Below are 27,321 nucleotides of genomic sequence, written 5' to 3'. Positions count from 1 at the left end.
TAAAGTAAGTCAGTTCTTAGCAAAATGTGTCAGTCTGCCTGTTGATTATCAAAAGCACTCCAGGGGTCGTTTTCAGGAATCTTCCTCAGATATACTTGAAAAGTTCAGGGATTGAGTCTGAAATGTTGGGGCTGTGTTTGTGCACAGTTCAGTTACAATTTACTGCAATAAGGTGTACAAACCATCAACTCCCATAGGTCATTTATGATTCAGTACGTTGTGTGAATTCCCAAACTAAGTAAATTATTGTGAAAGGTAGCCTTGAATAAGCAGGCCATGGGAATGCAGATTTGTGCATAAAACTTTCGCTATACAAATGATCTTGAAGAAAACATTAACAATTCATATCAAAATAAGAGTGATATTATACTGGAGATGGGGGAGGGGATCGTGTAAGCCTTTTTCAACCAGAAAAGAAGCAGCTACAGGAAAAAAACAAAAAACTTGTGAAACAATAAAAGAAGCAAGAAGAATAAAAAGTGTGCTTAGAACATTGATTTGTGATGAAGGATTATTTGAAGCCAGTAAAATTTTAGGAAAAAAGTTCAGGTGGATATGATTTCTGCAAATGGGATATCTATTCAAAGATACAAAAAAGATCAGAAAAATATTGGTTGTTGGGACTTGGCAGGGAACACCGAGGCACATTGGATCCAGAAAAGTAACTATAATTGTCTCTGCAGTCCACATTGTTTTAAAATTGGACTGAAAGTAGGCCCAGAGGACTTAGGCATGAGGCAGTGGTGGGATTCAAAAATTTTTACTACCGTGAGCGTGGCTTGCTGGGTGTGGTGTGGTTTGGCGGGTGTGGCTTGGTAGGCATGGCAGGAGAAGGAGACTGTAAAACCTCCATTCCCTTCCTGGGAGAAGGTTACTGCAAAATCCCATTCCCTCCCCACCCCACTAACCTGCTTTCCAGCTCCGTTCTCCTGTGCAGGGCAACAAAAGAAGTCCCAGCCAATCAGCTGGGACTCAGGAGGCAGACAATAGATGGGGGCAGGGCCAGTCAGAGGTGGGATTTGCCAGTTCTCTGAACTACTCAAAAGTTCCACTACCAGTTCTTCAGAACTGGTCAGAACCTGCTCAATACCACCTCTGGCCTGAGGTAACCTCTGGTAGCTGCAAAGATTTTCTGAAAAGGAGATACGAAGCAGCTTTTTTTTTTTAAAAAAAAAGAAGAAACTGAAACAGGAAATGGTCCCTTACAGAAGGATCAGAATAATTATTTTCAACATGTCTTGGTTTTTGATGAGGTAATCTGATGCAGTCAGATAAACTATGTCAGTGTGTTATCTAAAAGCAATGATGCCTCATTATGCAAGAGCAAAAGATGAATGATTGTTAAGTGCAGAGAAAACTATGGAGCATTATCTACCAGCTTTCTATAGTAAAAGGACAAAAAGGATATGTTTAGGGTCATATTAGGATCAAGTTCTTGCATGGCCAGATTTAAATATTCCTTGACAGGAGTAAAGGTTTTGCTTTCTTTTCTGTTATTAATTTGTCATGGCTTTCTTTTAATATTGGATTCCATTTCCTTGTAATATAATTACCTTTCATTCTGCTGTAATGTAAATTGCTCCTTTTTCTAATTAATTTCCATGGATGCATGTATAGCTGTTAAAAGAATTTGGCATTGATCTCTGCATTGGCATGGATAAAAGCAAGAGAGTCTATTAGCACTGATCATTCTGCAGTCAAAAATTCAGACACAAAAAGTATTTTTTTTTTTGCCACACATGTCTCCCCAAAACTATCTCTGTCAAGAAGCAGCATTTTTGAAAAGCTTACACTGGAAAGAATGTATGCAAAAGAAGCTGGGCACCAAGTTAGGTTGGGAGATGGAGAAATATTTCAGAAAAAAGCAGTTATGCCCTATATCCATACCGTAGCCAAGAAAATGACATGAGCTCATCAGGGATGAAGCCTGCATAAAAGACTTTTTAAACAAATAAAATGAATTGTTATTGTCTTTTTATATTATGCCCATGTATTTCACCCACCAACAGATTTCATATATAATTAAACTAGTAAATGAAGAACTGGGTAATTGACTGTTGTACTAAATTGGAATTCATTACTCTTTTCAAATCAATGTGGGAACGTGATATTTTTGCTGATTTGGGTTAATCACTTTCAAATAGATTACACATCTTACTTTTGAAATTTATTTGTATTTATTATGCAAACATAATTAGAAGTGCAAATGCATACTATAACATTAAAGGATCAATATCACCACATCATTAATCAGCTTGGCAACAAAAATGTGAGGGGAAAAAAAGGATATTCCTTACATATGTAAGAAAACTATGTTTGAAACTCAACGTGTTAGTCTTTTGTAGCAAAAACAACAAAAAGTCTTTATGGTACTTAAAAACAAATGTATTACAAAGCATCCACTCCTGAATTATGGTCAAGTTCCTATAAATGTAAAAAATATTGTACTGTAGGTGGAGAATTAGAGGCACTAACTATGCTAAAGGACTAGGAAGATAAAGGAAAAGTAGAGGCCGCATTTAATTGATATTTTGGCAGGTTCCGGTAGTGAAAGCATCTTTCAATATCTTTTATGTTAATGACCTTCTTTTTTCTATGCAAAGATGTCTAAATCTCCATAATGATATCTAAATCTCAGTTGCATACGTCAATCCCCACAAACAGCAGAATGGATGGAAAAAGTGATGGAGATAGCAGAAATGGCAAAACTTGGCTGTTTAAACTAGAGAAAAGAACATATCCCGCTTTATCTCTACTTGGAAACCATTTCTGGACTTTGTGGTCGTGCTAAGAAAAAAATGAACTCTTGACTTGGGTTTTTCTGATTAATCTAGTTTGTTGTTATAGAAATGGCTAGTGGGAAAGTAAAAAACGTGAAGCTGTAATTCTATTTTATACTTTACTGCACAAGGGGAAAAAAGGGAAGTCAGTGCTTTTATTTTCTTTCCCCCTTTCCCCTTTCTTTTCCTTCCCCATTTTCTTATTATCTTTAGTTTCCTTTGTATTTTATATTATGGTAATTTTAATAACATTCTTGGAGGGAAAAGGCTCTATGTCTTTGCAAGGAGAGTTTTGTCACTGTGCTTTATGTTGGCTACAGAAACCGTACACTCCATCTTGGTGCAGGAAGCAAAGCAGCAGAGACCTCTGTTCCTCCTTCAGAACCATCCAAGGGGTCCAATTGTCCTCCACCAGCTGCTTTGCTTTGAGGCAAGCAGGTTCTGTTGTGCGTTGTATTGTGTTTAAAGGTCACTGAAAGGCCAGAGAAGCAGCCCAAATAAAAACAAGGGATGGCTTTGATCCCTTGTTTTTCACTTGGCAAATCTGCTTTGATGAGAGCAAATCAGAAGTGAACCATCTACTTGATCTGCTGCAGGAATAGTTGGCACCCTTATTTTTATTTAAATGTCTATGGAGATTCTTATTTAGTTAGTCTGGGTGAAAACATTATGAGACAATAGATGTACTGGTATTAGAGTTGAATTATCGAGAGAATACAGATAAAATGAAACATCTGTTTGTGCACCAGAGGTGGTATTCAGCAGGTTCTCACCAGTTCTGGAGAACTGGTAGCAGAAATTTTGAGTAGTTCAGAGAACCAGCAAATACCACCTCTGACTGGAGATTTTACAGTGTCCTTTACCAGCCATGCCCACCAAGCCACGCCCACAGAACCGGTGGTAAAAAAAATTGAATCCTACCACTGTTGTGCACCCAATGACTGACCAGTAGCTGGTGTGCAACTACACTATGGTTTCAACTAGCAGAGCAGAACAGAACTTAAAATCCCTTCAGGGTTTTTGGTTCTAAATTGTTGTAAGTTGCAAAGTATTATCCAACCCTTCGTGACCCCATGGACAACGTTCCTCCAGGCCTTCCTATCCTCTACCATCCCACGGAGTCCATTTAAGCTCATGCCTGATGCTTCAGTGACTCCATCCAGCCACCTCATTCTCTGTCGTCCCCTTCTTCTATTGCCCTCAATCATTCCCAGCATTAGGCTCTTCTCCAGTGAGTCCTTCCTTCTCATTAGGTGGCCAAAGTATTTGAGTTTCATCTTCAGGATTTGGCCTTCTAAAGAGCAGTCAGGGTTGATCTCCTCTAGGACTGACCAGTTTGATCGCCTTGCAGTCCAAGGGACTCGCAGGAGTCTTCTCCAGCACCATAGTTCAAAGGCCTCAATTCTTTGGTGCTCAGCCTTTCTTATGGTCTAACTTTCACAGCCATACATTGCAACTGGGAAAACCATAGCCTTGACTATACACCCTTTTGTTGGCAGAGTGATGTCTCTGCTTTTTAGTATGCTGTCTAGATTTGCCATAGCTTTTCTCCTCAGGAGAAAGCGTCTTTTAATTTCCTGGCTGCAGTTCCCATCTGCGGTGATCTTGGAGCCCAGGAAAATAAAATCTGTCACTACCTCCATTTCTTCCCCATCTATTTGCCAGGAATTGAGAGGGCCGATGCCATTCAATTCTGAATAGATTGTGCGAAAGCAAAGCCATTCATTGAATATCTGGCTAAATGATGGGAGGGCCACATGCTTTAGAGCAGTGTTTTTCAACCTCAGCAATGTGAAAGTTGTGTTGACTTCAACCCACAAAATTCCCTAGCCAACATTGGTTAAAGTCCATGGATCTTAGCATTGCTGTGGTTGAAAAACACAGTCCTAGAGAACGGATTGGCTTGGAAAGGAACGGAGCAATTTTTGAATCACACTTCGGCTTGCACAATCAGCTGCTAATCTTGCATGATCTTCTTTGGGAATTTGGGAATTTGAAGAAAATTCACCCAAACAGAGCACTGGAAAATTAGAGTGCAAAACAGAATCAGAAAGAGTCCTTAAGACTTTACCCAACATTTCTGAAGTCATCTCCAGATGAATCTTGCTTTCTTGATTGCTTCTGTTAGGGCAGAAAAAAAAGCTGGATTTTTTTCCCCACTCTGTATCTGCAAATCATTTAATGGTGAGCTCATGAAATCTCCATTTTAGTTGCATTCATATTTGATGTTCTGTTGACCCATTTAACATTTTAGATACTGTATAACATTTTGTATAATCTAGTTCATTTTCCTTTCCTTGACAAGAAATAGCTAGCCATTTCTAAGTATGTTGCTCTGAACTCCACAGAGGAAAAATGAGGTACGAATTCAGCAATCAACCAATCAATCGGCACTTTAATCTCAAGGAAGCCTTTTCTCAGCCTTGTTTATATGAACAGACATATTCAATGCCCACCACTGTTGATTTAATTATAATTAAATATATGCATATAGCAATGTTGAGATTCAATTTTTTTACTACCGGTTCTGTGGGCCTGGCTTGGTGGGCCTGGCAGGGGAAGGATACTGTAAAATCTCCAGTCAGAGGCGGGATTTGCCAGTTTTCTGAACTACTCAAAATTTCTGCTGCTGGTTCTCCAGAACTGGTGAGAACCTGCTGAATACCAACTCTGAACCTCTGGTCATGACATAATTCATTACATACTTTGGCAATTTCTTTGTCTTCTAATGATTTGTCTTCAGGAATTTCTGGGTCAGGGGTCATGTTCGATCGCCACCCAAGTATGTGTTCATGACCAGATTCAAAACTTTTGTGAATTTTTTTGGTCAGAACCCTATTTGGTCGTGGTCAGAAATGTTCATGACCAGAGGTTCAGAGGTGGCATTCAGCAGGTTCTGACCAGTTCTGGAGAACCGGTAGCGGAAATTTCGAGTAGTCCTGAGAACCAGCAAATACCACCTCTGACTGGAGATTTTACAGTATCCTTCCCCTGCCACACCCACCAAGTCATGCCCAGTAGTAAAAAAAAAATTGAATCCCACCACTGCAGAAGTTCTACTGTATACACAGAGAGAGAGAGAGAGAGAGAGAGAGACAGACACACACACACATATATCAGAGATTATATCTGAGATTTCTTGGAAATGGTTGCATAGCATTAATGTTCATCTTAAACCCCTTCCCTAAAACAAAAAAATTCAGGACCTAACAACAAAAAGATAATAGTATAAAGTATTTATACTGCATGTCATGGCAACCCTGTCATTTGTATTTGACTTTTGGTCTAGATTCTGAGAGACGAAGGGAAATCATGAAAAACCCAGTTTTCAGACCTGCCTTGACTTGGTTCCTTAGTAAAGGAAGACCCTTGACTCCAGTTGTAGTGAAAGGTATACTTTTACTAAAAACCAAGTGGACTATTGTACAGCAAAGCCAGAACTAAGTATTCATGTGCCAAAGTTCCCTGGTTAACCAGTTCCTCACCAGTCCCTCCCTTTTGTAAATCCCATATTGTCCAATTAACTTTGAATAAACTGTTTTGGGAAATGTCTCTTCCTTGGCAGCTAGTCAGTGAGCCATTAGCCATTCCATTCCATTCTCCATGGTTTGACCTTGACTTGTGCCTGGAAGGTATGATGAGCAATCACTGTTGCTCTTCCCATCCAGCTCCCTCCCCTATAGTGCATGGCACACTGGAAGTCTATCCTCGGCCAATGATAGCAGCTCTGACACTACTAGTTTGTCAAATGACAGCTTATAATCTCTTAAAACAGATCTTTCCAGCTCTTTTTCAGTAATGAGAGACTTTTTTTCTACCATGGTTCAGATTTCATGGCAATTTCTTGTTATTTTTAAAAGAATTTTATTTATTTGTCCAGCATTACAGCCAAGCACTGTTATTGTTATACCACTCCTAACTTCTTTGTTTTTCATGTCCTGAGTTTGATGTTGTTCTGACTGAAGGTGACCAATTCCAGTCCATCTCAATTTGCTGATGCCTAGAAGTCAGTGGGTGATTGATTGATTTCATGTTCCACTCTGTTGAATCTTCTCATGTTCAGCTTCTAACAGTCCATGTTTCCACTGTAAATCTGCCTTTAGGGGGTTCTTGGTTCTCTCTGAGCTTGGTTGTTTCATGATCTTGAACTAGGCCACCTACGGTTGGATTTAAGCGTAGTACACAAAATTATCTGCTACAATGTCCTACCAGTCAATGACTACTTCAGCTTCAACCGCAAGAATACAAGAGCACACAACAGATACAAACTCCATGTTAACCGCTCCAAACCTAATTGCAGAAAGTACGACTTCAGCAACAGAGTGGTCAATGTACTACCTGACTCTGTTGTTACATCCTCAACCCCCCCTTTAAACTATCAAACTATCCACTATTGACCTCACCCCATTCCTAAGAGGTCTCTAAGGGGCGTGCATAAGTGCACCATCGTGCCTCCCATCCCTATCCTTCTTCTTCTTCTTCTTCTTTTTCTTCAGCGTTTGTCTCGCGCTCTGGCGAGGTCCGCTAATGTCCTTGAGTACTGCTTCCACGCCTCTCTGTCTGCCACGTATGTCGGGTCTGCCTTCGCGGTCTCTAGATCGGCCTTGATCGTGTCCATCCAGCGTTGCTTAGGTCTACCACGCGGGTCTCGCTCCTCCGACAATCACCTTCATCGTAGATTTGATGATGGATTCTTCCTTGGCGCGACTCACATGGCCGAACCATCGTAGCCGGGACTGCCTCATGACCGTGGGGATGGGCACGACGTTGAACCGTCTGCGCACTTCTTCATTCCTGACGCGATCGAGTAGGGTGAGGCCTACCGACCATCGGAGCATTCGCATCTCCATTGTCTGGAGTCTGCTTTCGACTTCTTTGGTCGTCGGCCAGCACTCTGCGCCGTATATGGCCACGGGCGCACCACAGAGTTATAGATTTTCGCCTTCAGGCGCATCGGCATCTTCTTGTCACAGAGGACGCCCGTGACGGACTTCCATTTGCCCCACGCTGCGTTGATCCTGGCTGCCACCTCAGTTTGTAGTAGGCCTTCTTCCCAAGAGTAGTTCCCAGGTACTTGAAGGTGGAGGCGTGCGTAGCTCCTGCCCGTTCACGTGGATGGAGCCTGTCGCCGTTGTCAGTGGTCAGGTATTCGGACTTCTTTAGGTTCAACCGAGCCCGAACTGCTCGAGGCGGTCGTGCCACTGTTGGACTAGGTGCTCGAGTTCAGCCTTGCGCAGGTTGGCCAGGAACACATCATCGGCGTAGAGCAGCGCCCATGGGGCGGGCGTGTGCAGGTCGTGGTGTAATTGTGTCCATCACCAGAATGAACAGCAGTGGTGAGAGAGCAGAGCCCTGGTGTACGCCGACGGTGATATTGAACTCCTCTGATATCCCAGCTGCCGCTTTTACACGGCTTTTGTGACATCTGTATAGGAGTTGGACCCATTGTACGAGTAGCTCGGGCACGCCGTGATCTCGCAGTGCGTACCAGATGAGATCGTGCGGGACTCGGTCGAAGGCCTTTTCCAAGTCCAAGAAGGCGGTGTGGAGCGGGATTTTCTTCTCTCTGTGAGCCTCCATCAGCATCCGCACACCGAAGATGGCATCGGTGGTGCCGCAGTTCTTGATGAATCCGGCCTGGTTGACGCTGATGTTGACGATGTCCCAATGCGCTTATCGAGGACGCGTGTCAAGATCTTCATAGTGTGTGACAGTAACCTGACCGGTCTGTAGTTGGAGCAGTCCGCTGGGCTGCCCTTTCCCTTCCAGATCGGAGCAGTGGTGCTGCGGTACCAGTCGTGTGGCACTATTCCCGTGGAGACGATGTTGTTGAACAGCTCGCACAGCCACAATGCCGAGCCCGGTAGTGCCTTTTTCCAGAAGTCGGCAGGGATGTCGCCTGGTCCTGTTGCCTTACCGTTTTTCATGGCCTTGATGGCGCCGGTGACCTCGCTGGCATGAATGCCTGAGACTGGGCCTTCGACGGGTCACCTCGCGGTTCGTGGGTGTGGGAACTCCTCGGTGGAGATCTTCTCGATATGCCGCCACCTCTCGGCAGCGTCTCTGGGGTTGACGATCAAATTTCCCCTTTCGTCGTTGATCCCATGAAACTGGTCAATGTCCAGGGTCTTCCTGTGTCTGCTTTTGGCTAGGCGGTAGATCTCATTCTCGCCTTCTCCCATCCCTATCCTATTGTCCCCATTTAATCATACCTATTTTCTGTATTCTTACTCATGTTTATACTTATACCTATTATTTTGTAAGCGATTGACAAACCAAATAAATAAATAAAATAAATGATGACATTTCATTACCACCACCCCAAGACCACTTCCATTAACACTAGCAAACACTAGCACTGATAATGTTATCTAGTTTAAGTAATAAAATTTATGCATTATTTTTAAAAAAAAAAACCATGCTCAGAGAACACCAGGGGTCCCTCATTTCAACACTGAGCTACAAATACTCTCCTTTATTGGTAATTCTGTGTTTGCAGCTTTGGGTTTTCTTTTCTGGTGTGGTAACATCAACCAAACATTCCAATGTCTAGCTACATCATAAACACAATTAATATGCTGAAAGACCCTTAACTCTTTCTCAGTACCATGTTGAGTGCCCTCCAACCATGAGATCACTGTGTCATCAATCATTTTATATTTTCTATCCATATGATTTCATTGGTTAAAATGCAGGAGGGGTTTCCTGTTGCTTTAAGTTGGCATCTTTGCCATTGTCACCAAAGTGATCTTCTGTCTCCAGGATCTTTCTGTATTTGATGCTGCTTGATATAAATCCCCGCTATCTTTCGTTGGGCAACTGATATGACTTTTGTGCCTTGGGTGACCCCACTGGGAATATAAACCCTGGACGTACACTCCTGATATTCTTCAGCAGGTTGAGTGGTTGTGGTAGGAATGGCGTATTAAACAAATAACACGTCTGAAATGGTCTAAAGCAGAGTTCCCCAACTTTTTCCGGGTTGGCATGCCAGAGCGGGGGGAGGGAGGAGGAAAGAGGGGATGATTTTGTGGGAGGGATAAGCACATGTGCATGTGCGCACGTACAAGCACCCACAATGTTCACGGCAATGCTTGCACAAGGTGGGACCTTGTCCCCTTGCTCTCCACTTGTGCAGCCCAGTTCTCAATGGCCCATGGCCAGTGGCCCGGGGAGGAGACTCTTGATCTAAAGGCAGCTGTGCAGTAGCCATTTCCTGTGAACAATGGTCTACTATAAATTATAGCTTTTACACGTAAACAACATGCCCTTTGAAAACAGGATGACACAGTCCTTTTTAACAACTCTGGATTCCTGTAAGATAAAACCAAAACCAAATGCTCAGTGCTTTCAGTAAGCAAAAAGGGAGAGATATCTGTGCCGTTCGTATATTAATTTTTCAAACCCAAAAAAGTGCACTGTAAGTTACAGGGTTTTCAATTTATGTTTTAAAAAGTAGAGTTTTTGATATAATTCAGAGAGCTAACATTATATTAATTAGAAATGACTTCCCGTGAATCAATTTAATTCAGGTGTTACCTTTCTCTAAACCATATTGCAGAAGCCCATCATTAGAGCAATTCCATTAAATTATGAGTTTTTGTTACATTCCATCTGAAATATCACTGCAGATAAAAATATTGTAGTGGCGTTTTTGCAATCACCTTTAAACCCATAAGGTATGGCTGGTTATGGCCAAAGGTGAACATAATTTCAGCAAAACAAGCAGATGAAAATCTATTTAAAAAATCCTGCTGAGATCAATTACAGTTTCTCCCAAGTAATGGTGCGTAGGGTTATAGCCCACCTCTTATTAATTTCGCTTGTCAAGCTAAGCATATGCCTAACACTTTCACATGGGAGTTCAGCTTGGATTTTGGCCAGAACAAATATTAATTTGCTTTTATTAATTTTCTAATTTGCCTGAAAGACACCAGTGTGTCTTACCATACATGGGGGAACTCAGAAAAAGAGCCAAGATAGATTTCTGCTCAAAAGATAATGAAGTAAGAAAGCAATAGCTTCTTTGGAGACCAATAAGATGTAAACATTTTACAAAAGAAAAAGATAATACATAAACTATTGTGATGAAGAAATAGTAACACTGCTTTACAAAAAAAAAGAAAGAATCCGTTTAATCTACTGTCTTGTTTAAAAATCTTTAATATATATACTCTTTGTAGACATTCATAATTGGCTCTAGGATTCCCCTTCTGCTTTTCTGCCTTCACCTGTGAAAAAAAGTACAGTGGCAAGCAGACTTGGAACAATTTCCTTTCCCTTCTTTTCTTTTCTTCAGATAGCCAACAAAATCCTTCTTGCTTTGAGATGGGAGATGGTTCTGTCATTCCACATTCAGTGTAGCATGAAGCATGCAGATTTTTCATTACCCAAACTAGGTAATGTTATCAATGCTAGCATTACCTACAGTAGCGTTGTATGATGTTACCTAGCTTGGATAATAAAACGTCTGCAAGAAAACCAAGTTGAGAGTACACCAAAGACCCCTCAGCTACAAAAACACTAATTCCAGGGGTGGGATGCAAATATTTTTACTACTGATTCTGTGGGAGTGGCTAGGTGGGTGTGGCTAGGTGGGCATGGCGCAGGGGGCCTGCGCTCCCCTTTTTGCCTTCTGGGCCTCAGGGAAGCCTCCTGGACGAAGCAGAAAGGCAGCGAGGGGGATCCTGGCAGAGCTGATCAATGGAACAGTTGATCGTTGGGAGGAAAAAGAAAAATATATCGGCTGAACCAGTAGCTGTTTTTTTTACTATCGGTTCAGCTGAAGTGGGCCAAACCACTACTGACTAATTCCTGTCAAGATGTTTTATGCAAAGATATGAATATAGAAAGAAAATTAAACAAAATATTTGCTTTTAAATTATTATTGCTTTTTTAAAGGTAGTGTGTACATGGTCATGCTAAATCTATGAGCCCTCCGATGTCTGCAAATTGTTTGAAAAGACTGATTAACTAACAAAGTCTTTGACCCAGAATTTATCATCCAGTCTGTTCCAGGGGGGCCAAAATAATTCCGGGCTGGGGTAAAGAAACACTTGTAAGCTCCAGAATACTAAGTAAGTTGATGGATAAGCTGGCAGTGGTTCAGATTGTCAGAGGTATACTGTAACAAGGACAGTATGGGTACATCATCACCTCGTATTACACACCCGGAGAATGGTGTGTAATTAGACAAATGAGCTTGTGTAGCCCCAGTGGTATCATAAATCGTATCTTCCCACATCAAGCTGCATTTTGTAAAAAGCCCAAAGCATCAAACTTGGCTTGTACCTGTACATCATGGCAAGAATCCAATATTTATCCCATTTTGTATTGCAAGGAAATGGAGTCCTTGGGGTTAGAGAGAACAGCTGCTTTAATTACACGATCCTGCTATGTCAAGTTGAAGTTTTCAGTGCCTTGTGCAAAACTCTAGACTTATCCACCAAGGGTTGGTTTCTATCAGGTTTCATTTGTATGATGGATAAATCTAGGAATGAATTATTTAGCAAATTATCTGTTTCAGGTGTAATGACAAAAGAATCTTTTGTCTTTGCTGCATGAAAAAGTATAACGTACATTTCTTAATTAATTCAGTTTCTCAACTCTCAGTTGTCTTTTTTTTTTTCTTTTCTTACGTACCGATGACAGCAGATGGCTTTAGGGGAGAAAAGTTTTAAGCTGCTTCTTATTCCTTAGTTGGAGCTTTCCTATATATCAGGAATTTTTGGTGTTGGGGGATAGTGTATAAAGTTATGGAACTTTGGGGCTACACACACAAAAAGATTGATTATTGTCTTTTCTTATCTGCCTAAAACCAGGCACCTATCCCCATCCATGGTTCTTTTGATCAAAGTGGCTGTTTGTCAGAATCATTTGTCCTGAATAGCCGTGGAGAAACACTCATTTGAATAGGTGCACTTACTGGATGGGAAAAGGAAATTTATTCCCATTTCTCTCAAGTGAGGTTAACAAAGGATGGAGGGGGTAGAGGGAATAATTGCATAAGAAATTAACTCTCCTGTTCATCCACATGAACACAACAGTTGTGACTCAGAAGAGAAGTGGAAAGTGAGACTCAGCAGGGCAGGCAATCCTGTTGTCTGCTGAAAGGAGTCTCCGTGGGCCATCCAACTTTAGCATGCAACACACCTGCTACACACACCTGCTATGCAGACTGAGAGTCCACACTGAAGACAGTCACCCCATAACTGTGTTTTAAGAGTAGGCATCCAGCTGAAAAACACGCCTTCAATGTCATCCAGATACACCTGCAATACATCTCGGATGAGACTCCTGAAATATACAGTAGTTAAAGCAATGCAGATTTTTGGAGCCAAGATTGCACTGTGAGGGCCTGTTAAAAATCTGCTTCATTTGTTCATGCATTCTGTGAATTCTGTATGGCAAATAAGAGACTAGCTTGTTTTCATTACTTTGACCTGAGATAATTGCAAGATTTAGCATAACGCGTGAAGTTCCACAGTTACTGATTATCTAATGACCGACTCATTTGTTCTTTAACAGATGCCATGCTTTTGGTAGCAGACAGACTAGAGGGACCATTCAACATTGAGTCAGTTATGGATCCCATTGATGTCAAAATTTCTGAAGCCATTATGAACATGCAAGAAAACAGTGTGCATGTGACTGGAAAGGTATCAATTTTTGCTATTAAATGTTTGGAATAGATAGCATACTAGAAGGCTATATTGCATTCATGTCTGTTGAGCAATTCTTTAGAATAGAATAGAATAGAATAGAATAGAATAGAATAGAATAGAATAGAATAGAATAGAATAGAATAGAATAGAATAGAATAGAATTCTTTATTGGCCAAGTGTGGTTGGATGCACAATGAATTTGTCTTGGTGCAAACGCTCTCAGTGTACATAAAAGAAAAGATACATTCATCAAGAGTCAAAAATCATAAGGTACAACACTTAATAATGGTCATAGGATACAATAAGCATAGGGTACAATAAGGGTACAATAACAATCACGGATTAGGATTCTTCTCCATGACATCCCTGCAGATGTTTGAAAATCAGGTCTTCTCTTTTCCAAGTTAAATATTATTGCCTGTTTTTCATGGGTGTTTTTTCCCCCTATCTAGCCATATCAACTTGATTTTTCTCCTTTGAATACATTCCAATTTGTCAATGTCCTTCCTAAAAATGCAATGCCTTGGGCAGAATGTTCAATGGAAGCAAAAGGAAAGGATGCTAGAAAAGTTTGTTTACTTGTTCGTTTGTGCCTTTGAGTCAGCTTTTGATTCTCAGCGACTGCCTGGGTTATTCCTACGGCGTGCTTGGCAAGGCATTTTTGGAAGTGGTTTGCCCTTACCTTCTTTCTAGAGCTGAGGGAGAGATACTGGCCCAAAGTCATGCCTAAGGCTGGACTAGAATTCACTGTCTCCTGGTTTGTAGCCAGGAGTCTTAACCACTACACTCTTTTTTAGGGGCAGGGGGAGATGTCACAGTAAAAATATAAATGGCCATAGAGGTCAGAATCTCCAGGCATGTAGGAAGGAGCCCAACTGAAGCCTCCCTCTATGAAACATGGAATGTTTGCAGAGAAGTTTGTTTTTTGATTTCCTGTGGAAGACATCATTTTGTTGGCAGATCATCTTGATCAAACTTCACCCTGCCTTAGCAATAGGATGAAGGCTCCATAGTGAAAATATATCCTCTGTAAGAGCTGTGGTGGAACAGTGGTTAGAATGCAGTACTGCAGACTAATTCTGCTGACTGCCAGCAGTTCGATCCTAACCGACTCAAGGTTGACTCAGCCTTCCATCCTTCCAAGGCTGGTAAAATGAGGACCCAGATTGTTGTGGGCAAAAACTGCTTTGAGAGGGCTGTATGAAGTGGTATATAAGTCTAAGTGTTATTGCTATTGCTACACACACACACAAAAGTATGTTGTTTAGAAGCCATCTTTGGATCTTCTGACCTGGGATTTTTATCCATAAGTTTCCACCTAGTTCTTCTCTAAGCTTATTAATATTGGCTTTCATGAAAACTAGTATGTACAGCTGGGCTTCAGTTCCATTTCTTATAGAATCTTGAAGTTCAAGATGACCTGGTCACTTTGTCGCAAAGTTCCCACTGCTTCAGCCAACATTTTTTCCATTGGTATCAGTTGCTCTAGGAGAACACATACCTTATCTCTTCGTTTACTCACAAATTACTTTCTTGGCAATACTTCTGACAAGCTCATGACAGGGTCACTCATATATGCCAGTGTAACAGGCTTTTAATATCTAACATGATTAAAAAATGGGATAAATTATTCATCTAGATCCATACCCCTCTAGCCCTACCTGATCTCAGTACAGACAACTGTAGTTTGTGATATGTTGGTAGAGTCTCTGATTTAATAGTAAGTAGCACCCATTAGCTTAATTTCCTCCTAATTTCAAGTCTTCTAGACTCACCTAACTGTATCATAACTTATGCTGAAGTTTTATGACAAATCATAATCCTCATTCATTCATAATCATCCATATGTGCTTCCTTCATCTAAGGAATATTAATATTCAGTTGCAACACATTGGAGTAGAAAGATTTCTCCACTATTCTAGTCAAACATAAGCCTGTTATTGCCCCTATTTTATTAAAATTCCATAGTTTTTCGCAGTTTTGTGATTCTCAGGACATTTATTATTATTATTTTCCTTTATTAATGTAAATGCCTTTTCTGACCAAACATTAGTAGGGTTTAATACCAATGTCTAGTTTTATCCTGAATATCTCTTAGTTCAGTTCTGTTCTATTTAGAAACCCAAGTGTGTTCATTTTTTATTTTTTTTTAAAAAGGCCTCAACCACTGAGTTTGCCAGGGAAATGTATTCCCATACAGTATTATAAAATGGGTTATGAAATAGGCAGTTGTTGCTAAAAAAAAGATCACATTTCCATGGAAAATGGGGCAGTTGTGAAGTTCCAGAACAAAAAGTCTGACCAGTGAGACTAGAACAGGTGCACAGTCTTAAAAGAACAAAGCCTAAGAATTTCAGGAGATTGCAGTATGGTCTTTCAAACAGCCCTTGCTCAGGTAATTGACGCTGAAAACAGCAATTGGCAAACTGCAAAGCCATTGTTCAGCCTATGTGTGGATTGAAAACCCAAACCAGAACCATTTCAAACATGGCATTCATGAACCAAGGCCTATCTGACACAGCAGATAGGAGCTTTCAGTTCAGATTTAGTTAATGCTAACCTGAAATTTGTGAAATTACAGTATATTGGTTGATAGATGACCTTTAGCCAATAAATCCACTGAAGTTTTGCATAGCAAGTAAAGATAAATTCTATTGATTCAAACATTTCAAGCTTTGTAACATATGCTAGGTTTTTATCCAGACAGAAAATGAATGATTGGAATTCTTGTTTCAGTGGTTCTTTTGTGTGTAACTGAACATTGTTCTTGTAGGTTTTCCAAGGGTGTGGACAGCCTAAACCAGCTCCAGGCGTAAGATCTTCTCGATCCATTCCTGAAAACTTCAACGCTCGCTTTCGACCTTATAACCCGGAAGAAAGACCAACAACTGCTGCTGGCACCAGCTTGGACAGGCTGGTAAGTACCTTCTGTGATCATGTACAAGTAGGCCTCGACTTACAGCAATTCACTTAAAACCCATTTGAAGTTACAGAGGCACAGAAGAAAAGCGACTTATGATCATTTTTCACACCTATGACCATTGCAGCATCCCTATAGGGGTGATTTACATTCAGATGCTTGACAACGAACTCACATTTATGACGGTTGCAACGAACTCACATTTATGACGGTCGTGTGATCACTTTTTTGCAACTTTCCAACAAGCAAAGTCAATGGGGAAGCCACCCACCCATGTTCTGACCCAAACCTTGTTCCAAGGAAACAAGCACCAGATGGAGGTAACAGCAAAACCTTTTAATGATTCTTTACAAATTCCGTCCCTTCCCGGTTAAAAGGCTGTTTCAAACTAATTGTCTCTGATAAGAAGGAGCCTTGCCAAGGTTGTGCAAGGCTGCTAAGAACACTAGATAAAGTTGCCAAGAAATATTTCAAACACAAAGAGTCTCCAAACACAAAATAAGAGAGTCCAAACATCCACAAGGCTTGAGTGCAAAAACTTCTTTGCTTCCTGCAAAGAACTCCGGTTTCTCAGCTGGCTTTTATCTCTGAAGGGAGGGGCAATTACCTTGCAGCCTTATTACCAAGTTGCCCATGCTGCTGCAGCTGCTCTTCCCTTTGAGCAGCCCTGCGCGCATGCGCACTGGGCACAGGCTCCTCGAGGACCTCTTCATCACTGCTTCCAGCCTCCACAATCTCCGAAGGCAGCATTCCACTCCCTGATAGTTCTGGCCCCACCCCAGCATCACCCGCAGGCCCCTCATCTGAGTCCTCGCTCTCCGAGACCTCAGCCATTTTGCACCTGCTGCCGACGAACCACAACAACTTAACAGCTGTGTGACTAATTTAACAACGGCAGTGATTCATTTAACAAATGAAGCAAGAAAGGTGGTCAAATGGGTAAGACTCCCTTAACTAATTTCTCACTTAGCAACATCAATGTTGGGCTCAGTTGTGGTCATAAATCGAGGACTACCTGGTTTAATCTCTTTCTGGCTAAAATTGAAAGACCGTTGTTTAGAAAGTTGATCCTCTCCCCCGATTATGTAAAGTTGCCAAAGAAAAGACATGGCACTGCAATGACGATTGTTTTCCTCTCAAAAATAGAGCCGTATATTGAGACAATATGTTGGGATACAAGAAAAGAAACAAAATGTAAGTCACGATGATATTTTTCTGCAAACCATTAGAACAGTGGTGGCTAACTTTTTTGGGCTCCTGTGCCAAAAATTGTGTGGGTACATGCCAGCACCCAGAAGGCAATGTGCCTTCTGCGCATGTGCATGCAATCCTGCCGTCGACCCCCCCTTACCTGCATTGCGCCTCACAGCTGATTTTCGGTTGGTTTGAGGCCTTTTTCAGCCTCCCAGAGACTTAAAAGAAGCCTCTGAAGGCCGAATAGGCCCATTTTGTCACTTCCGGTATTACAGGAAGTGACAAAACGGGCCTATTCGGCCTGCAGAGGCTTTTTTCAAGCCTCTGGGAGGCCGAAAAAGGCCTCAAACCAGCCCAAAATCAGCTGTGAGGCAAATGTATGCGCAGTGAGGTAAGTTTGCCTGCGGCTCGCATGCCAGCACAAATGGCTCTGCGCGCCACTTGTGGCACACGTGCCATAGGTTCGCCATCATGGCGTTAGAAAAACATAAGAGCCTCTCACATGGCCCTTTAAGCATTTTCCATGGGAAAAACAAGCCTTTCTCTTCTTTTACTTCATCATCACTGGCTCCCGATGAAGAGCCCTGGAATAAAAGGCCCAATCTCTTCTATAGGTTGCAAAACCAACTTCAACTATTTAGTTTTGCAAGTCTTCCGAATATAGGGAAGTTTCCCTGAATGCATGCATCGGTTAAGACAGATTCCCTAAAAAACTCTTTGTCATGTTCCAAGCATCCAGCACCAAGCAACTGCAAGCAACACAGTTTTGTCTGAAGCATTTTATCCTGGAAAGCATAAAAACCTGGCAATGAGTGACATACAACCAAAGTCAGCGCTAACCACGGCCTCTCTTCCGCACCTTAAATTCCCTTGCGTGCTCCTACCCCATCTCCTCGGCTTCCGGACACCACAAACAGCCTGGAATCTTCAGCCGGGTCTAGCTCTCCATGCCGTAGCTGATCAGTACTTCATTTCCCAACTGATCAGCTCTGACACCCAGCTGCTTATCAACACGTGGAGCAGCATTGCAGCCTCCACCTAGTGCGTGATGCCCAGCTACTAGTCGGTCGAACTATTCACCGCCTCCCAGCTGATCAGCACAGCAATTGCATCAGTCCCAATCATGCCCCTGCAGCCTCTCCTCCCTGAATGGCAACCCCGAGACGGCTCGCTGGAGCTTGCGGTTTCGGGGTTTGACACTCTTTTCAGCTCTATTTCCTCTTACATGAATCAGTTTAATGCATTTTCTTCACGAAAACTCTTAATGCAAATTTTTGATGTCAGTGCTCGGTTTTTCTTCTTCGCACCAATATATCGTTTGCGTGCAATGTTCAGACACATATTTTTTTTCCACAATCATTTACAAATAGGCAGGAGAGTTGTGAGAAGCTTCGACTTGTTTCACAGCCTTTGGGTAGACCAGGCTGTCCCTTGGCTCCAAATCCCTTCCACAAAGTCCATGTCAGGTTTCTTCTTCATCCCTCTTTTGGCCTTTTTATGAATTGAGGATCAATCAGAGATCAAAAGGCCAAGTGGGGCAGGTGGCAGACTTAAAGCAGTGTAGTTGCAAAATATGCATTTGCATATTTATCCTTAAGATATAAGAATAATATGTTACTTTTAAGAGAAAACTATGAGAAGAACAATTTCACAGATTTTTTTTTCCTTTTGGGAGAAAATTGCACATACCAACTACTGAAATAAGTAATCCCCTGCTTGTCACATTAATGTGCAATCACTTCAATTCCCAATTAATTTTACAATAGATTCGTTTTTAGTGCTCTGCTTATCATTAAATAAGCACTTATTGTTGTTAAGTGTCCATATGCATAATGCATCTTTCTCTTATAAAGTTTAATTAAGGAATTCACATTTCATACAAGTTAAGACAAGAAACCTTGTTTTATAACTACATTAAACATATGCAATGGTGCTTTGGCAATCAGTCTTCAACTGTGGTTTATTCCTTTTTTTTTTACCCCTTAGAAAAAAATACCACTACCACCATCCTTTTTTTGTTGTTGTTGTTGGCTTTTTAAGGCCTTTATTTTTAACACTAACTTAACTAATAACTGTGAGAGGGATCTTGGAGTCATAGGGGATAACTACTTAAATATGAACCAGCAGTGTGATGCAACGGCCAAGAAAGCTAACACGATCCTAGGCTGCATTAACAGAGGGATAGAATCAAGATCGCATGAAGTGTTGATACCCCTTTATAAGGCCTTGATAAGGTAAAGGGGATGCAGTAGCTCAGTGGCTAAGACGCTGAGCTTGTTGATCAGAAAGGTCGGTTGTTCAACGGTTCGAATCCCTAGCACTGCGTAACAGAGTGAGCTCCCATTACTTATCCCAACTTCTGCCAACCTAGCAGTTCAAAAGCATGTAAAAATGCAAGTAGAAAAATAGGGAGCACTTTGGTGGGAAGGTAACAGCATTCTGTGAGCCTTTGGTGTTTAGTCATGCCGGCCACATGACCACGGAGACATCTTCGGACAGCGCTCGCTCTTCGGCTTTGTAATGGAGATGAGCACTGCCCCCTAGAGCCGACTAGCACGTATGTGTGAGGGGAACCTTTACCTAATGTCACACTTGGAATACTGCACTCAGTTTTGGCTACCACAATGTAAAAAAGATGTTGAGATTCTAGAAAGAGTGCAGAGAAGAGCAACAAAGATGATTAGGGGACTGGAGGCTAAAACATATAAAGAATGGCTGCTGGAGTAGGGTATGTCTAGTTTAATGAAAAGAAGGACCGGGATGATATGATAGCAGTGTTACAATATCTCAGGGGCTGCCACAAAGAAGAGGGAGTCAAGCTATTCTCCAAAGCACCTGAGGGCAGGACAAGAAGCAACAGGTGGAAACTAATCAAGGAGAGGGGCAACCTGGAATTAAGAAGAAATTTCCTGACAGTTAGAACAATTAGTCAGTGGAACAACTTGACTGCAGAAGTTGTGAATGCTCCAACTCTGGAAGTTTTAAAGAGGAGATTGGACAACCATTTGTCTGAAATAGTATAGGGTTTCTTGCCTAAGCAGGGGGTTGGACTTGAAGACCTCCAAGGTCCCTTCCAATTCTGTTATTCTATTTTATTCAGAGGTGGTATTCAGCAGGTTCTGACCAGTTCTGGAGAACCGGTAGCAGAAATTTTGAGTAGTTTGGAGAACCGGCAAATACCACCTATGACTGGCCCCCATCTATTCTCTGCCCCCATCTATTCTCTCCCCCCATCTGTTCTCTGCCTCCTGAGTCCCAGCTGATCGGCTGGGTCTTCTTTTGTTGCTCCACACATGAGAACAGAGCTGGAAAGCAGGTTAGTGGGGTGGGGTGGGAATGGAGATTTTACAGTATCCTTCCACTGCTATGCCCACCAAGCCATGCCCACCAAGCCACACCCACATAACCGGTAGTAAAAAATTTGAATCCCACCACATGCTGGCCATGACCACACCCATTTTAGCATCACATGATGCTGCTGTGACAACATGAATTTGACACTCCTGTTCTAGATGCTCAGTAAAGAGTAAAGAGTTTCAAAGATGCATTTTTAGTGCATGTGAGAGGTAGCATTGCTTTCATACTTATGCAGAGTGAATTTTGCCTTCTTAGAACCACTGTACAGAACCACAGAATCAGAAGGTATCTCAGGCCATCTTGTACAATTCATGCTCAGTGAAGAATCTCATACAATATTTTGAACAGGTGGCTATCCAATCTGTCTTTGAAGAGCTGAAATGGAAACATGAAACAGCTTATTCTTTCTTTCACCCATTGGTAGCAATTACCATCAGAAAATTTATCCTAATATCTATCCTAAATCTGTTTTTTGCTTGTGGTTTCAACCCACTGGTTCAGCTCTTTTTCTTCAAAATGATGGAGAATGACTCCAGAAAAGTTGCAGCATTAAATTAAAAAGAAAATCTCCTTTGGGGAAAAGCAAAAAAAAACAAAAACCCAAAATATATCTTTTACCAATATAAAAATACATTCCCAATATGCTATCTGACCTTGCTAGACTCAAAACTAAGCTATAAAATAGAATTTGAACCTTTCATGTCTCTACCGGGGACATTTGCAAGAGTACTGCTAAATTGTTCTGCAGCAAAGAGAGTTTTTTTTTAAAAAAAAATGCATTTTACAACATTGAAAAAGGCCAGCTCAAATGGACTAACTTGAGTACATTCTTTGGAGAATTCAGTCAACAAGAGTAAATTGAACTATCATAAATTCTTATGGTGGGCCAACATTACGGGATGGGGTAATTGTGCAGAATTGGGCTATAAGCATTTTATATTGAGCAGGGGCTGAGAGACAGGGGAAGAAATATTTTAGAGCAATAGCAGTGTGTGGCAGCAGCCAAAACAGCTAATACAACCCTTGGTTGTATAAACAGAGGCATAGAGTCAAAAATCACATATTAGTATCGCTTTACAGAGCCATACTAAGACCACACCTGGAATACTGCATCCAGTTTTGCTCACCATTCTACAAAAAGATGTTGAGACTTCAGGAAAAAGTGCAGAGAAGAGCAACTAAAATGACTAAAGGCCTGGAGACTAAAACATATGAAGAACAGTTGCAGGATTTGGGTTTGGCAAGTCTAGAGAAAAGAAGGACTGGGGTGATGCGATAGCAGTATTTCAGTATTTGAGAGGCTGCTACAAAGTGGAGTCAACTTATTTTTCCAAACCACCACAGGGCAGGACAAGAAAGAATGGATGGAAACCTATCAATGAAAGAAGCAACCTGGAATTCAGGAGAACAGATTACCTTCAGAAGTTGTAGGTACTTCATCACTGGAGGTTTTTCAGAAGAAACTGGATAGCCACTTGTCTGAAATGGTATAGGGTCTCTTGCTTGTGGGGGGCTTGGACTAGAAGACCTCCGATGTCCCTTTCAGCTCTATTCCGATTGAACTCAGGATCTCAGCAGTTGTAGAGACTCATCCTTGGATCTTTAGCCCTCAGCAAATCTCACTGCAAGACCATCTATTCTGTGTGAATAGCCATTAAATTTTAGGGGGACATTTATTTCTCTCTGACTCTACCAGATTCATTTTTGCATTTCTGCAGAAACAGCAGACAAATGAATAGTCTTCCCAATTAGCTGCATTTTTTTTTCATTTTTCTTTGGGATAGACTAGGAGAGGCAAGCTAAAGCTTGCTGTTCATGTTTACTTATGAATGTATTGATCATTTTTCTGTGCAAATAAAACATCTTCAAAGAGACAAGTAAAGACCTAATAAATCAGTTGGAACCTGTAATAAAAACACACCAATAAAGAAATCAATACACACAGAGATTTTTAAAAATGCACAGTAGGAATAATACTTATGCAATCCTACTTCATAAATCAACATCTTTAGCATCTTTCAGCCTGGTACTATTTCATGTTGACTTGGGATGTCTTGGGAGCTTTAAACCAACCTTTTTGGAGGACACCGGGTTGGGGAAACTGCTATCAATCATGAATGTTTGAGATCGAACTAAAATGGTTTTTAAAAAGTTATTTAGCTGATCACCTCAGACAGAGATTTTCAGATTGTTGAGGTCAGGTCAGGAAAAAAAAATACCATTCACCTGTAGATGACCTACACTGAACCTTCTGAGATTGGAAGGACCAGGCCTGTGACAAAGATAAAGCACAAATAAAATGTGTCAATTTCAGCAATTGGAGAGACAGAAATGGAGCGTTTTCCCTACTCTTTCCAGATTTTAAAATTCTTTAAGATCTTAAATTGGTTGTGAAATAAGTGAGAAAGGCAATAGTTGTAAAGTTAGCTCTTTAAAAAGCCCCTTGCCTTTGTCAGTTGTTAAGCCGCACATTCTCTTCGAGATACTATGCACCGGAGACAAATTCCTTGTGTGTCTAATCACACTGGCCCAATAAAGAATTCTATTCTATTCTAATCAAGCTTTCAGCCAGATTAGAAATCTTCGTATTTGGACCCATCCCCTTTCCTCAAAAAAATAAGATTTCAGTCTGACAGAAAGCAATCTATCAGAAATGTTAGGCCCAACAATGAGCAATAAGGTAGGGCAGGGCAGGAAAGAGATTTAATTTGTTGTGGTGATTAGGCAAACTGGATGTTAAATTTACATCCGCTTTGCCAAACCAGTAGTTTAACCAACAGACTGGCCCCGCCCTCCCCTCCCATTCCAGGAGTCTCCACGCAGCCTATTTTGGATGCAGATAAGTGCAAGGTCCGTGCAGAGGCTCTGGGAGGGTGAAAAACGGCTCTCCCGGAAGTTCCGGAAGTCCAGAAACAGGCCTGTTTCCGGCTTCTGGAAGGCCTCTGGAGCCCGGGGAGGCCATTTTCACCCTCTGAGAGGCCTTGAGGGAAGCCTCTGGACTCTGGGGAAAGGGAAAAACGGCCCTCCCGGAAGTTTTGGTAGGCCACGCCCACCATGACCACGCCCACCCAGCAACCGGTCAGCGAACCGGTTGCTGGGATTTTTGAATCCACCCCCGATGGTTAGATACCAATCTAGAAGCTAAGAGACCATGAGTTGCCGTCCCAACATAGGCACAAAGCCAGATGGGTGACCTTCGGCCCTAGGAAAGAGGAAAGACCTTGCCGCTTTTGAAAGCCTTGCCAAGTAGACTGCTGGGATTAATCAAGGATGAGTCAAGGCTGCCTCAAAAGGTACATACACACACACACAAACACATACAAAGGCAGGAAAACTGAAGTTGTGGGGGGTTTTTTCGCTGTATAGATAAACAGATATGACATCAGGACTACTTTTTTCAAACTTTTTTTCTTTCTTCCTATCACTCTGAACCTTTCCAGGTTATGCCTTTGAATGCCCTGCTTTGTGGTTAGAATCATAGGGCTGAAAGAGACCTTGGAGGTCTTGCTCATGGTGTAAAACTTGTAAGGTTTGGACATACGGAAATGCACATGGAGAGGTGATGAAGGACATAATTGTTGTCCCCACCCTTTCACCCAATCAAATGAATGGATGCATACATGGTGGGATTCAATTTTTTTTACTACCGGTTCTGTGGGCGTGGCCAGGTGGGCATGGCCAGGTGGGCATGTGACGGGGTGGGCATGGCTATGTGATGGTTTTTTCCTTTCGTAGCACCCCCTCTCGTGCCTCATTTTTTGCCTACTGGGCCTCAGGGAAGTCTCCTGGCAAAGTAAGTACAACAGCGGGGGAGGGGATCAGCTGTGCCGCATGATTGAGATGAGCAAGAAAGCAAGAAATCCAATGATTTCCTGCTTCCTAGCCAATCTAAATTGTGCGGCACAGCTGATTGTCAGAAATATCAGTTTGGCTGAATCGGTAGCATTTTTTTTTTAACTACCGGTTCGACTGAACCGATAGAATACCACCACTGGATGCATGGAACCATGTATAACTACTCTCCCTTATGATATTGCATAGTTTCCCTAGAGCAGGGTTGCCAAACTGGCGGCCCACAGGCCGGGTGCATCATGTGCAGGCCACGCCCACCTCAGCTCCGCGAAGGGGGAAAACGTCACGGTACATCACATGACAGCAACCTGACGGTTTTGTGTGGTGTATAAAATTAGTATGGGAAGCAAAATATTCAGAGAAATTTTCAGTCTTTTTTTTTTTAATGCCTATTTATGGCAGAAGAGCCTTGGAACAATGCAGTAGGATCAGACTTACGGAACCAAGTAGGAGCAATGAATTGGCAAAGATACGGTTAGTAATGCTGGCAATTATAATACGATAAACAGATTTTGCATTCAATGGTTTTCGAAAGGGAAGTAGAGAAAAAAATAGGAAAACATGCACTTAAAATTCTTTTAAAGAGTTTAGCGTAATACGGAAGGCTGACTGCATATGTGTATATTTTCCATCATCACAGCATGCATAATTAAACTCCATTCACAGTACAGGTAGTCCTCAATTCAGAGCCACAATTGAGGCCAACATTTCTGTTCCTAAGTGAGACATTTGTTAAGTGAGTTTTGTCCCACTTTACGACCTTTCTTGCCGCGGTGGTTAAAGTGAGTACTGCCTTAAGAAAGTTCAAAACATTCTCAAAGATCCATCTCACCCTAGGAACCCTTTTTTTGAACTATTACCATCTGGCAGACGGTACAGGATAATAAAAACAAGGACAAGTAGGATGAAAAACAGCTTCTATCCCAGGGCAGTAGCTCTTTTGAATTCTGCTGTATAGTGCAGTGTTGGTGAGGTGTCAGGGGTTTTCGGTTCAATGTGTGGAGGGTGAAGGATGTGTGTTTGTGTTTATTTTCATGTTCATGGCCATGATGTACACTGAAGATGGTGTTTGGTTTCATTGTACGAGGTGCAATGACAATAAAGTAAACTAAAGTAAAGTTGTCAAGTTAGTAACACGGTTGTGGAATGAATCTGGCTTCCCCACTGACGTGGCCAAAGGGGAAATCACGTGACTCCAGGACAGTACAACAATCATAAATACGAATCAGCTGCTGAGCGCCTGAATTTTGATCCCATGACCACGGTGATGCTGCAATGGTCGTAAGCATGAAAAAAATTGTCATAAATCACTGTTTTTCAGTGCCATTCCCATTTCAAACAGTTGCTACATGAACTGTTGTAAGCCAAGGACTACTTGTAGTTTGCTGATACTGATACATTATCCTCTTTGCGGCTCTCTGCTTCTTGCAACCTAACACTTTGTCTTGATTTTTCCCTCTTTTTTTCTTTTCTCTCCTGCTTCCTAGAGGACTATCTGGAAGACAATGCAACATGGTGTAAGCTCTGGTATTCTTATTCTTGATTTTCATACCCATTAACCTATTGCTGATTTTGCTGACAAATGACATCTAATGTTATCCACGTAGCAATCTTTTTTTTTCCCCTCCTCCTTGCAAAATAATCTGATTTATAGAGTGCTTTTGCAAACTAATACTTAGGTTGAGCCCTTCTCATTCTTATTACGCTCTTTGTTTAGATATGCTGAGAGTTGGTCATATAATTATTTGAATTTGAATTGGCATCCTTCAGTCTCAAGAGACTATGGTATCGTGCTGTGAAACCGGTAACTGCCACTTCATGTGTTGTTTCAATGCTGTATGCAAAGCTGGAGTGTCCTCTCCAGAGCATGAGGACTGGGTAATTTAATATGTAGGATAAACTGTTACCCAAGCAACAGATTCCTCCCTCTCCACATCGCTGAAATAGTCTAATGGAACGGCAGAGCCGATACGATGAGTTCCAGCTGCGTCGCAGGAGTTACCAGAACGTGATTGTACACAGTCACAAACTGCTTCCGGGACTCCGGCTCTGGATTTTGCCTCGAGGTTGACTCCTGAAGCCTTTTCCAATAATAGATATAGCCACCAGGCAGCGGAGGTTTGAAATCAGAGTTTCCCTTCTCCTAGAAGATGGTTCTACCGTTTTATCTGCCGTTGGGGCATAAAGCCCTCTTCTGCCTTCAAAACTGTTGGCCATCTTCTCCTGTAACCCTGGAAAGGGGCCCTTAAGAGGTGCTACCACCAGGCCAGCTGGACCAAGGTTTATGAAGGAGGTATTATTCCTCCGGCACTCCTCCTCACTTCAGGACGCCCAGCTCAGCTCCATTTGCAGTGTCCATTATCTTCCAACTAATTATTATGGTTATAATTATACAGATGTTTAGATTGGATTGGGCTGGGCATTTTTATCCAACTATCAAGTCTCAATGGTCCGAGCTGCGGATCTAAACCGGCATTAAGACGCCATGCATTTTGGGGCTTACTGGATTTAATGAGCCAGATTCTGGTACACAATAAATTCCAAAACCAAAACA

At 41.8% G+C, this 27,321-nt stretch overlaps 1 protein-coding gene across 1 annotated transcript in view; it reads left to right on the top strand.

The window, feature by feature from the left end:
- Positions 1-26,326, top strand: part of GPC6 (glypican 6) — an 883,277-nt gene extending 856,951 nt beyond the window's left edge. Inside the window, exons 5-7 of the mRNA XM_087967695.1 lie at positions 13,308-13,438; positions 16,218-16,361; positions 26,255-26,326. Of these exons, the coding sequence (XP_087823821.1) occupies positions 13,308-13,438; positions 16,218-16,361; positions 26,255-26,326 (347 nt within the window). The remainder of the gene's footprint in view (positions 1-13,307; positions 13,439-16,217; positions 16,362-26,254) is intronic.
- The last annotated feature ends 995 nt before the right edge of the window (positions 26,327-27,321 follow it).

The sequence above is a fragment of the Notechis scutatus genome, chromosome 5, assembly GCF_049901735.1.
Source record: "Notechis scutatus isolate UNSWTSFEM ecotype Mainland chromosome 5, rNotScu1.2, whole genome shotgun sequence".
NCBI classification, from domain to species: domain Eukaryota; kingdom Metazoa; phylum Chordata; class Lepidosauria; order Squamata; family Elapidae; genus Notechis; species Notechis scutatus.
The sequence above is the reverse complement of the archived record's forward strand: the minus strand, read 5'-3'. Positions and strand labels throughout refer to the sequence as shown.